Here is a 14,269-nt window from a genome sequence, read left to right on the forward strand (position 1 = left end):
TCATCTCCTCTGGGATTCTCAAGCCAACCTCTTCCTCATCTTACCTGCCTTACACATTCACCCCACTCTCCCTCGCTGCCTGCACCAAGAACATCCCATGCTTATTCTTCTACCCCTGCCTAGATTTCTGCCATAGCAGGGGGCTCTTCTTGTGTTAAAGAGCTGTTGTAAATATTGTATTGATTTTTTTTTGTTCGTGTTAAATAAAGACCTAAAAGTAATAACACAAGCTCAGTTCTTGTTAAAGAAAGAAACCCAACTTTAATTCAACCTATTACTTCAGTTTCAATTTGATTTCAGAACACGCTTTGCTTTAATAGATTCCTATTATCTGTATGATCATTATCTTTTTAGTGTTAATCACAAGTTTGTCAATATTTGTGTCAACAGCAAATTTCAACATAAATTATTCAGAATCTATTTCCTGATTCCCAGCAGCAGTATTGAGCAGGAAAAAGCACAGCTCACCATACAACTCTACTACAACAGATACTTTTGAAGACCTGTCATCTGATCAGCCCTTTGCCATCTCATGTATGTTTATCAGAATTCTCTGTGATACTAAGTCAAAGGTATTACAAAAGTCTCAAAAATTTCACCTTTTACTGTTCCATTCATTAACTCAAATTCTTATAACCTTGAAAATGAGCACTAATGCTTTTTCAGTAGTATTAACTTCATCTTCGTTCTTTAGTTTTTTATTGCTGAATTCTACATAACTTTTTTCTTCATCATTTTGACTCAAACCAATATTTAACTTACTGATTTATAACCACATTATAATATTGATATTTATTAGATGCTGAAAGCTTTCTCCCTGGTAAACATACTGGAAAAAGATTTTTGGTTTGAATTATCTGCAACTGAAAAATTGTCTTAACGTTTTCTTATCACATTACATCAATTTTCTTTGCAACTTTTTGAAGGTAAGTTTATATATTCCATTTGTCTCCAGCATCATGCTCTTCATGGCATCAGTTTAAGACAGCTCTACCTGCTCCATTTAGTCTCCAAAACAGATTAGTTCTAGTTGGGAGACAGGGTAGGGCAGCTGTCCATCCCTCCCACCATCAGGGGTACTGCCTAATGCTCCACTCAGATCATATCTTCAGTCTCACTTTAGTGGAGCAGCCACAGGCTTTTGTCCTATCATTTTTAGGTCTTAGAACTAGAAAATCTCAAAACATTCGATTTTTCAGCTTCTTCCCTGATGTTTCCCTCATCGAGTTTCATTTTTGTCTAGTTATGTTCTCAAAAAAGGCTGACACATTTTTGCTGAAACACTAAATAAAAACATTAAAGATGAACATCATACATAGAAATTTTCAGCTCAAATTATGCAAAATGTTTACAGTGATGATGCAAATGATGAAAAAAAATTATATATACAATTTCTGAGTTCAAGTAAAAGTTCTTAAAAAATCAAAGTATATTTTTTACAATTTGTATCAGAGTAGTGCCTGAGAAAGTAAATGAAGATTACACTTTCATGTACTAAGCACTCTTCATATATGGTTTTAAAATATAAAAATTGTCACTAACCAATGCATCAAAGTGAAAATAAATAAGCAGTTCTGTAAACCTATAGAGTGTTTAACTACTAAACACAGATTTTAGAGTTGGGAACTTTCCATAATAATATCCCCAGTGACAGGGTTGTAGTGGGCTACTGGAGATAATCACCAGTCCAATGCACGGTGCCACTGGTAACGTACAAGTGCACTTTCCTGATGCTGGTTTGTTTTCCCAGAGCCTGCAAAAGCAGATTCCCACAGTCACTGTCCCACATGTTTACAGACCTGCAGAAGAGCTTGGGTTCACATCACTGGGACACTGGTAACAAGCCTTTTGTGTCTCCCCAGCCTGGGCATTGCACGGGGGAGAAATGAACTGGGGAGAAACCAGGCACCTTTTGCAGAGAAGCTGACAGGAGGGGTTGATGTACAACTTCTTCGGGAACTTTTGAAACCTCATTAGTCACTTCGGTGCTTCTTGCCTTGGTTCTGTTACCTGGCGCAATGGAAGACACATGGCACAACGACTGGATTTGGGGACACGCTGTGTCTGAGGTGCTGGACAGCGAGAGCTCCTTCTGCCTCGGCTTTCGGGCAGAGCAGAGCAGATTGAGGGCAGAAAGCAGCTTTTGGGAGGTTTCTGCGGGGGCTGGCTTTAGTTAGTTTGACAGGACAGGCACAAGCGCGCATTTCCCAGCAGCGACCTCGCTGCGAATCTCTCCGTGGAAGAGCTGCCGTGGGCAAGGCCAGGCGGCCGGAAGGATGCAGGCATGGAGGAGGCGTCGGATGGGACGCGCTGCTGAGAGGAGCCGTTCCAAGGGCACCCCGCAGGTGACACAGGAGCCAGGGAAACCGTGAGGCGATGACCTTCATTCCCTTAAGGGCCTGCGCCCATGCCGCTGCCAGCGCCGCCCCTTCCCGGTAACCGCGCCCCGCCAGCGGCCGCTCCCGTACCGCGCCTGCGGGACATGCGCGGACCCTGCCGGGCTCCTGCCCCGTGTCCCTCCCCCCCGCCTCTTCCTTCCCGCCTTTGCCATGGCGACCCCGAGTGGCCTGATCCGGGCCCTACACCGCGGGACCCTCGGCCAGGTAACCGGCCTGGGGCATCGCCCCCGCCGCTTCCCGGTGTGCCCGGCGTAGGACGAGCCCCGCGCTCCGGCCGCGGCCGCCATCCCGCCCCGCGCCGCGGGCCGGCTCCGCGCATGCGCAGAGCGGGGGGCGGGGCCGGGCCGGCTCTGCCGCCCTTCAGGGAGCCGCGCTCCCCGCCGGCATTCCCGCTTTTCTGTCTGTCCTTCCCGCTCCCGGCTCGTCCCTCCCGCTTCCCGGCTGGTTCTCGCTGGCTCCGCTCAGCCGCAGGGCCTTTGACTCCGCGGGGCGCTCGGGAAGCGGGAGAGAGGGAGGCCTGAGCCGGCAATGCCGGCGTCGTGGGGGCCGTTCAAGCGCTGAGGTGCCGCTGGGGTTGTGCGCGGTTTCAGCCTTGGTCTTTGCTTCTTGCCTTTCGATTTTAAATGCACCTGCTGGCTACAAACTCGTGTCTTCTGCAGCAGGAAGGAAAAAACCAAACTTCATAAGTTTTTGAATGGACGTATGTCCGCCCCTCCCCTTGGTATTTACACGACCTCAGTGGGATGTAGTGTTTGAATTTCTTTAATACATTTGGCATTTTCACTGTAGCACATCAGGAGCCTCCCCCCTCTCATTCCCCCACATTCTACTAGAAAATTGAAATAAAGGGGCAGCTGATTGCTTTGCCTGTATTTTGTAAGATAACCCCAAGCAATCAGTGAGGTCAGGTAAGTATATATTCAGTGTCATCTTTGTAGGCAGCCTCCTTCATAGTTTTACGTCTGTGAACAGCTTGCCTTAGGAATCTAAATTTTTCTGTAGCTTGTTGCCTTGTTTTTAAAATAAGTGGAAGAATTTGATGACAGTAATACTAACATTGCATCATTTTAGAGGATGTTTCCCCTAGTTGGACAATTGGCTTTTTCCATAAAAATCTTGTTTTTGGCATGTCATCCAAATCCTGGATGGTATGGTATGTTTCAATAATGGAACACATTATTCAGAATGGTTGCCAGGGCAGATGTGTCTCATGTTACTCGTGAGAAGAAGTAGGGTAAGCAGAAGATCAAAGATTCCTTTCTGTTTCATGGTGTAATCTGTGTTGTCTGTGATTTTGCAGCAAGTGGGTTCTGTTACTCTCAGCCATGGAGCTGATATTTTGAGCACATCAAGCTGTAACACACTAATGCACAAAAAGTTGGTGTGTATGGTGGTGAACTGGGCAAACTACACATTGCAGGACTATTTCAGAACCAGGATTCTTAAAACTAAAAAGTCAAGGCATATTTCATTATGTACTAAAACAACTGATGACCTTGATTCTGCCCTTTCTATTGAGGAGGTAGAGTGAAAACAAAAGAGGAAGAACCTGTTACGCTATGTGAAGCTTTAATAACTGATATTTCACTTAGCAGCTGTGTTCTTCCTATTAGTTGTTAGTGTGAAGCAGAAGTAACGTTTCTGCTTATATTTTTTGTTTCAGAATTCATTTGTGTATAAGACTGTGTTGAGTTGTAGCAATATAGAAGAGGTAAAGAATCTCAGTATGGCATCCTCAATAAGCTTGCTGGGTGTTTCCATGTCTTGAGGTGCTTTGATTTGACTTCATTTACATGTGTCTAAATCTTCTTAGATTTATCACACTTAAAATATGAACAGTTACAGTGCCCCTGTAAATGCAGCAAAGCAGATCTGCCAAAGATACCTCAAATCACTCATTATTTTTAGAACTCAAAAGTTCCTTGAAAAATATTGAAAGGATTTGAATATGCTTATCTTTCCTGATGCACATGGTGACTCTTTTGGCTCTGTTCAGTATGACAACAGATGCCCTCCCCTGCTTTCATTCCTCCAACAAAGAAATCTCAATTTTCTTGCATAATGAAGAAATCTGCTTTGAGTGAATACAACTCAAATGGCACATGTTGTATTTGAACATTTACTCTGATGTGCATTTCTTTGCCACCTCTGAGTCACCTATCAGGTCAAGATTACTTACCAGGTGCTTTATGATTTTATGGCCCGGTTGCTGTTGCCATGATGTCTTAAAGGTGTGATTGCTCTGAGAGTGTGCTTCCTTCCTGATATTCTTTAAATGTTTTCATTAAAAAAAAACTAACAAAAAAACCTCCCACAAAGTTAGTGTTGGTTCACAGATTCACAGAATATTCTGAGTTGGAAGGGACCCACAAGGATCATTCGGTTCAACTCTTAAGTGAAACCCCATATGGGGATTGAAGCCGCAACCTTGGTGTTATTAGCACCGTGCTCTGACCAGCTTTATGTAGCTTCAGATCACTCACCCTCAAGTAACAGCAGTAATTTAAGTTGTTCCTCTGGTGCTAAATTTGTGAGTCCAGTGTGTTGTGGGATTTTGTCCCTTTTCTCTCTCACTTTAAGTGCCCTCTTATGCCAATCTGGAAAGAATTGCACTGGACTTGAAGTGGTACTTACACTGCATCTTCAAAAGAATTGAGGAGGAAAAATGGCTTCCTTGTTTGTGCTGTTCCTGTTGCCAGGCTGGACTCGGGAGTGGTCCAGCTACTACAATAGACAGTTTGGAACAGATCATGTATTTGCTGCCTGCTGATGAGGAATATTCAAATTTCAAGCTGGAAAAGTGTTTGCCTTCAAGCTTGAGCAGTGTGTCTACTGGCACCCTTATATTTTTGATGTTTCAGTGATTGATAATGCAGTTATAGTCACCAGAAGTCATAATTTATGTGGCTTCAGCTTTGTTTCACTGTAGTGCACAGTTCATCCCTGTGCTGGATTTACCATGCTGTGTGTGGAAAAGTTGCTCTGTACATTTTGTTTTACATATTTCTAGCACACAACTTAAATTTGTAGGGATAATAAATGTGGTTAAGAAGAAAGTAATGTTTTGTTGGAGAGGTTCATTACATTTGGGGTATCTTAACTTTTAAGAGCTTATTTTCAAATTCCCTGATTTGCTGTTCTTCAGTGCTGTCTAAGCCAGGGTTATAGAAAGTCATTTCATCAAGTCTGTTTCTTTGATGAGACATTCTTAAGAATGGCAACTACAGGCACTCCAGGGAATTACTGATAAAATCATGAGAAATCCAACTATGGCATAACCTGTCAGTAGGAAAATGTAATCTAAGGTGAGTCAGTCACTTGTTGGTGTGTGTCCTGATGAAACATGGATTGGGTTTAGTCCTGGCTGCAAAGGGGAAGTAGAAGAATGGCAAGGTCTTGCTTTTAATGATCTCATGCATCACTAGATGGCTTTCAAGACACTCAGCTGGAAAGACACATTTAGATGTTATTTGCCTTCAAGAAATCAGGAGTCTGGCATAATTTTTCTTTTCTAGTATCAAAGTAGCTATCACTATTACAATTACTGTAAGGATACTCTAATACCTGTATTGGTTTTCTTCCTGAGAATATCTTCTAAAGAAAACAAGAACTTCTCATTTTCCTGCCTTTTCTCCTACCCTAGTCTTCCTCTTTGGTAAGAAAGCCTTGCCTTGCCTCCACACATGATGTATTACAGTGGCTGTATTATTGTTGCTAAGCTGTACATTTTGATGTCCTACAACCTTCATCTCTTTTCAACTTTCACAAGAGCGATGCATCAGAAAGTGGATTCTCTGTTAGCTTTATGTGGTACAGAACTGCATCTTCCAGCCATAGAGGTTGGTGTTTTTTAACACAAAATCCTTTCCTCTTTGGTGCTAGAATTTAGTCTTTTTTTTTTTTTTCTGGCACTCCAAGTGGGATTTGCTGTAATGAAACTCAGGACACTGACTCTAGTGCATGCAGGTCATATAAAGAGAAAATTGGTTTGAGTCCCACTGTTCCAAGGATGTTGTTTCTATCTTTTGGTGAGTGTTGCACAGAAAATATCTCTGGTGAATGTTTAGTCAGGACCACTACAAGTGCAGGATCTTCAGATCCAAGGAAGCCAATATAGTGGTAATCTTAGCAGCTCATTTAGGAATGTATCTGCTTCTTTACCTGAGTCAATAGCTATTAAAAACACTGCAGTATAGATCCCTGAATGTAGCTTCTCTGGTTTGCTTTACCGTTCATGACCAAAGGTGGTGCTAAAATCAAGAGGCCTTTACTGCATCTTCCCCTGCTGTGGCAGCCTAATGAGTCTCAAGGCCAGTTAGACTAATCTGGCATGCCTTGCTCTTAACAAATCCACATTTGCTGTAGTTTTTCTCTACTTATCTTCTAGGAAATTGCAGAAGATGGGTTTTGTTCACTGAGTATTGATGCTAAGCAGGCTACTTCACAGACTGCTCCTCTTTTCCTGTGTTTTTGAAGATGGGAATGCCATTTTTCCTTTTTTAGTTTTCTGATACTTTGCTGGGCTTCTGTGAACCTCAGTGATTCTGGCCAGTATTGTCAGTACTTTAAGAGGACATCTTCAGATTGTTTGGGTCTGTGAAATTTGATTTACTTTTTTTGAGGAAGTATTGTTCCTTCTGTATTTAGGCCACCTGATCACTCTATTGTTACTGTGCTAGTCATGTTAATGACTGGTCATGTTTCGTATTTTTTAGCAAATATGGCTGTGAAAAAGGCAGTTAGGTAAAACTTGAAGGGTTGTTTTGGAGAAGACCATTAAAATGCTTTTTCCCAGATTGCAAATAAACAAAATTTTTTAGCTATGGTTACCATATGGGGCTCCAGAGAAAGGAAGTAACTGAAATTACCATGCCCTAATCCTTTAGGATTTCAAAGATTGTAGTTAAAACTACAGTGGGAGAGAGAGTTCAGTTTTCAGAATCATTCAGATGTGTTATGAATGAAATGCAAACCATTTAAATGCATCCATGTTCCCATCTTGAATTTGTTGCTGTCACATAGGGATCGCTTTGTTAACCATTAATGAAATGGGTCCCCAGGTGCATGTAACAAGCTGCACACATACACAGGTTACTGCAGCAGGTCAACTTCAGAATGCCTGTCCAGACACTTGTAGGCTGAAATTGATGGATGAACAGGCAGATTTTTAAGTGCTTGCTCTGGATTTATGATTGTGACAGTCCCCTGTGTTGCATCTCTTTCTTCTAGAGAGCATTAAGGTTGGAAATAGCAAAATGCTTTTGACTGAGGAAAAAAGGCTGGAAATGCAAGTACCCCGATGTCTCCTGGTGTCCAGTATGGGCTGGTTAAATATACTGTAATATACAGGAGCTTTAGGAAAGATCTAAGTGATTTGAGAAATTCTTTCCAATTAAGGTGGCCTCTATGTGGGTTCATTTGTAGAAATTGGTGCCTTTTATTTTTTATTTCCTATTTTCCTGAATTTTAACATTTTTTACTATTGTTATTGGGCACAGATACTGAAAGTTATTTTGTTACTCAGATCCTTATGAAATCAACTAGATTTAGCAACATATTCCAGCCTTTGGATTAAACCTCTGGTGTCTTCTATTCAGGTTGGAATGGAAGTTTTTCCTAATCAGTCATTTCTTTTTATTCTAATCACTAACTAGCTAAATAAATAAATAGGTAAACAATAGCTAAATAATATAAATATATTTAATCCTCTAGGGAGACTGGCTTATCTTTCAGGTAAAGCAATGGAATAGTTCTTTATGCAAGAATGAAATCATTAGCTTTTGTATCATTTTCAGAGTGGAAGGCAAGTTAGTATACAGCGAGAATATACATTTCTTGGATTTTCGCTGGATTTGAGAGATCTCAGGTTTCCACACAGATTTGTTAGACTTCCAGTTGTAGAGAGACTTCTTGTGATCTGCCTTGCTTAGTGCCTTGTCTCTACTGGATTTTGACCACTGTTGTAGATGCAGAGAGAGAGCCCCACTGTAAACAGACATGAAGGATCTTTGAGGCATGAACAGATCCTATTCATTTCATAATGGAGTTCTAACAATAAAATCTGGCAAATATAGATTGTTTTAGCAGGAAACAGCCCTTTATTCTGGCATCTTGTCAGGGCTTGGGTAGAGTCCCTCCATTCTTTCCCCCTCTGGCCCTTGCTTTCAGTGTCTTGACTAACCCTGTTTTTTCTCTTGAGGGACTTCCGAGTTTATTAATGTGTTTTTGTACGGGGAGTTTAATGAAGGATGCTGCTCTGGCCATCGTGGATGTTGGAGTTTGGTGTGAATTTCTCCAGTGCATATGTCCAACAAGCATTGTGAGTGAGTCTGCAGCAGATCACCTCTGTCTCTAGACAGCAGACCGGGGTCCCATTTTAATGCTGGCTCACTGGCAGATAGAATTTCCATTTGCTAGTACAGCAAGTGCTATTCTAGACACTTAACAATTACTTTTTCCATGACACAAGTTGTGGTTTATGCTGCAACTCTAGGGTTAGTTGAACAAACATTTTGTGGAGTTGACTCAAATTGCAGCAGGATCAGAAGCTGAAGTGAAGAAAAACCCCAAGTCAGTTAAGTCATCTTAGATCATAAATTTTTTGAGTTTTGCTGTGTTTGTAATCAGTGAATTGAAATTGTTTTCCCTTTGATTATTTGAGCCCTTAACTAACACTATCATTCTTGAAAGCCCCAACTCAGACAAATCGCATAGCAGATTTTATAATTTTCTGCTGTATCAGGCAAACCTATATATCCACTGGACAGGATTAAATGTATTTTTGCCCCCTGAGATAGATATCCACCTTGAGAGTGTGCTGAAGTTCTTGCTGCATGGGAGAGGAAATAGATACATATTTGTATATGTGTATACACACAAAAATAGATGGTAAAATATATATACTTAGTTTTTCATTTCCCTCATTCTTGTGCTGAAATGTGGTGATTGCTATCAAAAATGAAATATCTGCTTTTACTTTTAGCTTCAAGTTCTTTGAATTATGCTAGGGCGTGCATTTGCTCCTTGGAGCTGGCCAAAGCAATAGAGTGGTGAAGTTGATCCAGTTGCTTCAATGATGCCTGCACAATAACTGAATGAAGAATAAGAGTTGTGTGAAGTTTAAAAATAGGGGTTTCCTCAGTTTTCATGGTGTTGCATATAGTTCATGTTATAAACCCTTCTATGCTTCATTTGTATTTAGATTACACGTACATAACTGTTCAGACTAGGAATTTGTTTTTGTTTAGACTACCTGTATTGTTTATGGATAAGTGGTTTGGAGCTTTACAGTACAGATTAGAAGGTGAATTAAATGCTTCTTATTGGTATTGCAAAGTGTGGTAAACCCATCTCATTCACTTAGGTAGGTGGGTGTCAATATTTCTGTACAGAAAGATCCTAGGGTTGGATAGTGCTATATTTCCATTTTTGAAGCTCAGAGTTTCTGTAAGATTCTTCCGATTCCCAGAAGTATTCAGAAGCTGAAAGGAGGTGAAATTGCATGCATTCTCCATTCTGACAGATGGAACATGCATTGTTCTGAATTCCATCATTGTTGTTGCTGATCACATACACTCTGTGACAATTAATTATTGTATATTGGTCTGCATAGCATTGTCCTCAGAGTCTGGCTGACCTGTTAATCTCATTTGAAGGTTGTTGGACAGCATTAAAAAAGAAAGTAAATTGCAAAAGTCTTCACAACTTCCTAGTCTCACCATCATCTTTTCATTTTGCCAGGTGCATAGTTCTGACTTTGAAATCTGTGTGTGATAGCTGTACCTTGGGAAAGATATAGTAGTGTTTCCAAGTAAATAAAAGATTCCAGGCTTCCTGATGATCTCACCTAAGATTCATATAGCAACTATTGCTGTCATTTGCTTTCACACTTGTGGATGCTCCAATATGCCTGTCCTTTGGCAGTGAGATTGCTAAATGGCTTGTTTTGTCTTTATCCAACAGTTGGGAGCAGTTCTTTTCAGGGATTCTGCCTTAATCCTACATCTCATGGGCATTCACTTCTCTGCTTACCAGCATTGCTTTTTACATGAAAAACAGCAAAGAAATACAGGGAGGTACAAACTTTTAACAACAGAACCACGTTATGCTATCCTTCCTAAATATAATCTTTTTATAGCCACATCAAAGTTTCTTTCAAAGGTGGTCTTTGACTTCTTCTTGAATTGGGTTATCCATTTGCAAATATTTTTCTTGAAATCACATACTTGCCAAGATGTGGAAAGACTTTACTTAATAGGCATCCATAGGGTGCTTTCCGTTTGCATGGAAGAACAAAACAGTTTCAAACATTTCAAAGCCTCTTTGTTGCTTATGTAAAGGGAATGAGGGGTCCAGCCCTCTGAATTCCTGACTGAATCTCATTTTGCATCTCTGCTGGCAACAAATTAGCCCATGTAATTTCTGCAGTCAAGTTCACGTTCTGCTCTTCATGCACTTCCACTGGAGTGTTTTGTTGGGTACTTTTTTAACGATATCTACATTTTAGATCTTTGCAGAGTTAAAGCAATGTCAGCACTCTGACTCTTGTTCATCAAGCGTTAAGCCAGGTCACAACAGCCAGAGGTGCTGTCACTCCCTCCAGAGGGATGTTTTCACAGTTGACCATGAAACATTGTAAGTCCCCAGTATTCAGAATAGCTGCCAGTACCCGAAGAAAATTAAGTATTGTACATCTCTGGGATACTTACAGTAAAAGCAATTGGCTTTTTTTACACTGATATACTCCATGGGGTACATCCAAACTGGGAGTTGGTGATTTGCCTGGCTTTTTGTGGACCAGTTTGAATAATACGGGTAAGTTAGCAAGGAACATCTCATCTCCTCTTTAGGACAAGCAAAACAGTGAGTGTCACACACAAACTAGGGAACTTTTCATGTGATGTTTCTGTCCTCAAGCTGTCTAATAAGCAAGTCACAGCTTGCTGTCACCATTCTCATGTCACTTGGCTACATTCTCTTGACCTGAGCACAGATGAACACTTGTGTGTTCATTGTACCCCTCATCCATTACTCATCTGTTGCTTGCCTTTTCTGTGGGAGCAGCGCAGCCTGGTGATTTCAGGACCAGCCTGTGCTGGTAACAACAGTTTAAATGTAGTCTGTGAGTATTGTCTAGCTCCAGAAAACCTTTTTTAAATTCTCTAGAAGTCCCTTATGCCAGTGTGATTATTATATCTAAAAAACTTAAATTCATAGAATTCTCTCCAGCATAGACCAGGAGGATCAGCTGTAGCATTTTCTTTGTGCATGTGTGCATTATTAGGGAATTTACTGGGATTTCCATATTCTAAGGCCTCTCAACATCCATCAGGTGGTTTTAAAACTTTTCTATTCACCTGAGATGAATTTCATGCTGTGACCACAAGGTGAAAGTTTTTGAACAGCTGTGTTAATTTTGGCCCCATGTGAAACAAAGCCAACTTTTCCATGCTACAGGAAATTGCCAAATAAAATAATGGAGAGGAAATGAGCTACTCTTTGAGTTTCTAGGACAATATTCTGAAGAAACATAGTAATTCCAAACAAAAAGTATTTTTTAAAAAATATCCTTCTAGATGTAAGTTGATATTCTTTGTTTATATCCCATAGGGCAATCTTAGTAGCAAGCTGACTCCTCACTTGAAGAAAATATATAAAAAAATACAATAAAATCTCTTTCAGCTAGAGGTCAGAGAAAGAGCAAGAGCAATCAGATGGTTTTAAGAGATTTGGATACTACTGTGATCAAAAACATAAAACTTCTCTAATTTCTCTGTGAGGGAAGTATTTAGTTGTGGGGGCATTCTTTAGCCTTCTGTTTTGTTTTGCTTCAAGATTGTTAAGGTTTTGGTACTTAGAAGAGTGTAATGTATTAAAATCACAGCAACCTTTCCTATATCAAATAGTCTATAATTTATAAATATATTACACTTTTCACTGCATTTTGATAGTTCCACATGTATTTTGTAGCAGAATAAATGCTAATTTTTCACTTGTTGCTATTAACATTTATTCTGTTGAGCAATGTATATTTCTAAATGTAAGCAGGTACCAGTTTACAAGTGTTAAATGTTAACTTGTATTTCCCATCTTTCAACAACATGGAATGGTTTTTCAAAGCTTGTCAGTGTTCAGCTGCTGTCAGTGTTCAGCTGCTATCAGTGAAATGGCCTCAATTCTTGCATTTTTGTTGAATGCAGTTAGAAGGACTTGAATCTTGAAATGCCATGAGATCTAATCTATCTAAATAAAATTCTGATTTCTTTTCCATCCTCTTTGATCATCTCACTTTGACTTTAATCACGTCTATGTAACATTATGGGCTCAGAGGACTAGAACAGACCCTGCTTGGGGTGATCTGGTGTTTCCCCTGGCCCAAAATAAAAATTAAGTGCCCATACATCTTTATCAACATACAACATTTTTCTTTATTTATTTAATAATACAAAACCTCTCTAAGCATTCATCTGAAATGGTTTGTTTTTCTTACTCTTGGAAACTTTTTTTTACATTTGGTCTGAATCTTTCTTACTTCATCTTAGGCTCATTGTTTAACACCTTTTACTTTCACACTCTTCCTTCCACTGGACTAAAAACACTTTGGACTTTCCTCTGTAATGTTTTTTATTCAGGTCACTCATTGGACTTGGTTGAACTTTTATGGCCTCTTTCTACCACTCTTTTGAAATACAGGACCTAAAATTATCCAACTTCTGCATCTTGAGGCCATCCTCATCCTGAGTAAAATGAGCAAATTGTTTTCTGTCTCCTGGATTTTCATCCTACTCATATATTCCTGTGCAATTTTTGGTGTAATTTATAAATGTGGTGGTTTTGCAGCTGCATGATATTGATTAATGCTCACCTTTTAAAATATTACAAACCTCAGACCCTATTCTGTAGTTGCCTGGGCAGCTGTTCTCCTTCCTGTGTTTATGTGGTTGAGCAGACTTTTCTGTATAAATCTGTGTACTTTTACCTGGTAAATAGTGTTCTGTTTTTTCAGATCGTTTCTTTGCTTTGTCAAGATTATTTTATCTTGAGCCCTTATCATCCTTCTAACTTTATTTTGTCTGCAAATTTAATGAATACTCCATTTCATCATCTAGATCTTGTATTTTGAGATACGAAAATATCAAATAATAATGGACCCAACACAAAACCCGGAAAACTGTATTTGATATATCTTTCCTCAACCACTGTAAGCCATCAATAAGTGCTGTTCTCAAGATATTTTTTTCTCTCCAGTTTCACCCCCAGAGTATAATATTGTATTTGAGGTGCAATTTCTCTAGCTTGTTGGAAACTGAGATAGTATTGGAATTTAATGAAAAGTAGGATATAACCTTTAGTATTTCATTTCCATTCTAGCATCTCTTGTGCTATGGGAGGCTATCAGCATTTTTGAGAGGCACCAGTTCTTGAGAAACACTGCTGTCTTCTGTTATTTCTGTAATTTCTGCAGTTCATTCTTTGTTCCTGTATCTTTCCGGGACGTGAAGTTGAGCTGACTGATACAGAGTAACTCCATGAGGTCCCAGAGTGGAACACGAGGTTCTCTGTGGTCTCCCTGGCCCAGTGCTTCCATGCCAGTGTGTTTTGTGGGGCCACATATGGATCAGAAAGAAGCCAGACCTGATGGGTGCTTTGGGCAGCTGCTTCCAGGAAGCGCCTGTGCCTGAAAACTTTAGTTGTTGCTGGTTCAACCGCATTTTTCAATGAACAGTCAACTACTTTTTATATGGATTTGTATCTTAGGGGTGTTCTTCACAGTGTAACAAAGGTAGTCCTGCTTATCCCTCTCCTTTTCCCTGGTGCCATGTCTTCCAAGCAATGCCTACAGTACTGGAACTGTCAAATTTTCAGCTTTT

At 40.1% G+C, this 14,269-nt stretch overlaps 1 protein-coding gene across 2 annotated transcripts in view; it reads left to right on the forward strand.

Moving 5' to 3' along the window:
• Nucleotides 1-2,207: 2,207 nt before the first annotated feature.
• Nucleotides 2,208-14,269, forward strand: part of WARS2 (tryptophanyl tRNA synthetase 2, mitochondrial) — a 42,483-nt gene continuing 30,421 nt past the window's right edge. Inside the window, exon 1 of one of the 2 annotated variants that reach the window (XM_030959918.1) lies at nt 2,208-2,345. In XM_030959918.1, coding sequence (XP_030815778.1) covers nt 2,277-2,345 — 69 coding nt within the window. In that variant the 5' untranslated portion in view covers nt 2,208-2,276. Of the gene's footprint in view, nt 2,436-14,269 lie in introns of both variants that reach the window. The other variant, XM_030959927.1, reaches the window with a different exon arrangement.

This window comes from Camarhynchus parvulus, chromosome 1 (genome assembly GCF_901933205.1).
Source record: "Camarhynchus parvulus chromosome 1, STF_HiC, whole genome shotgun sequence".
NCBI classification, from domain to species: domain Eukaryota; kingdom Metazoa; phylum Chordata; class Aves; order Passeriformes; family Thraupidae; genus Camarhynchus; species Camarhynchus parvulus.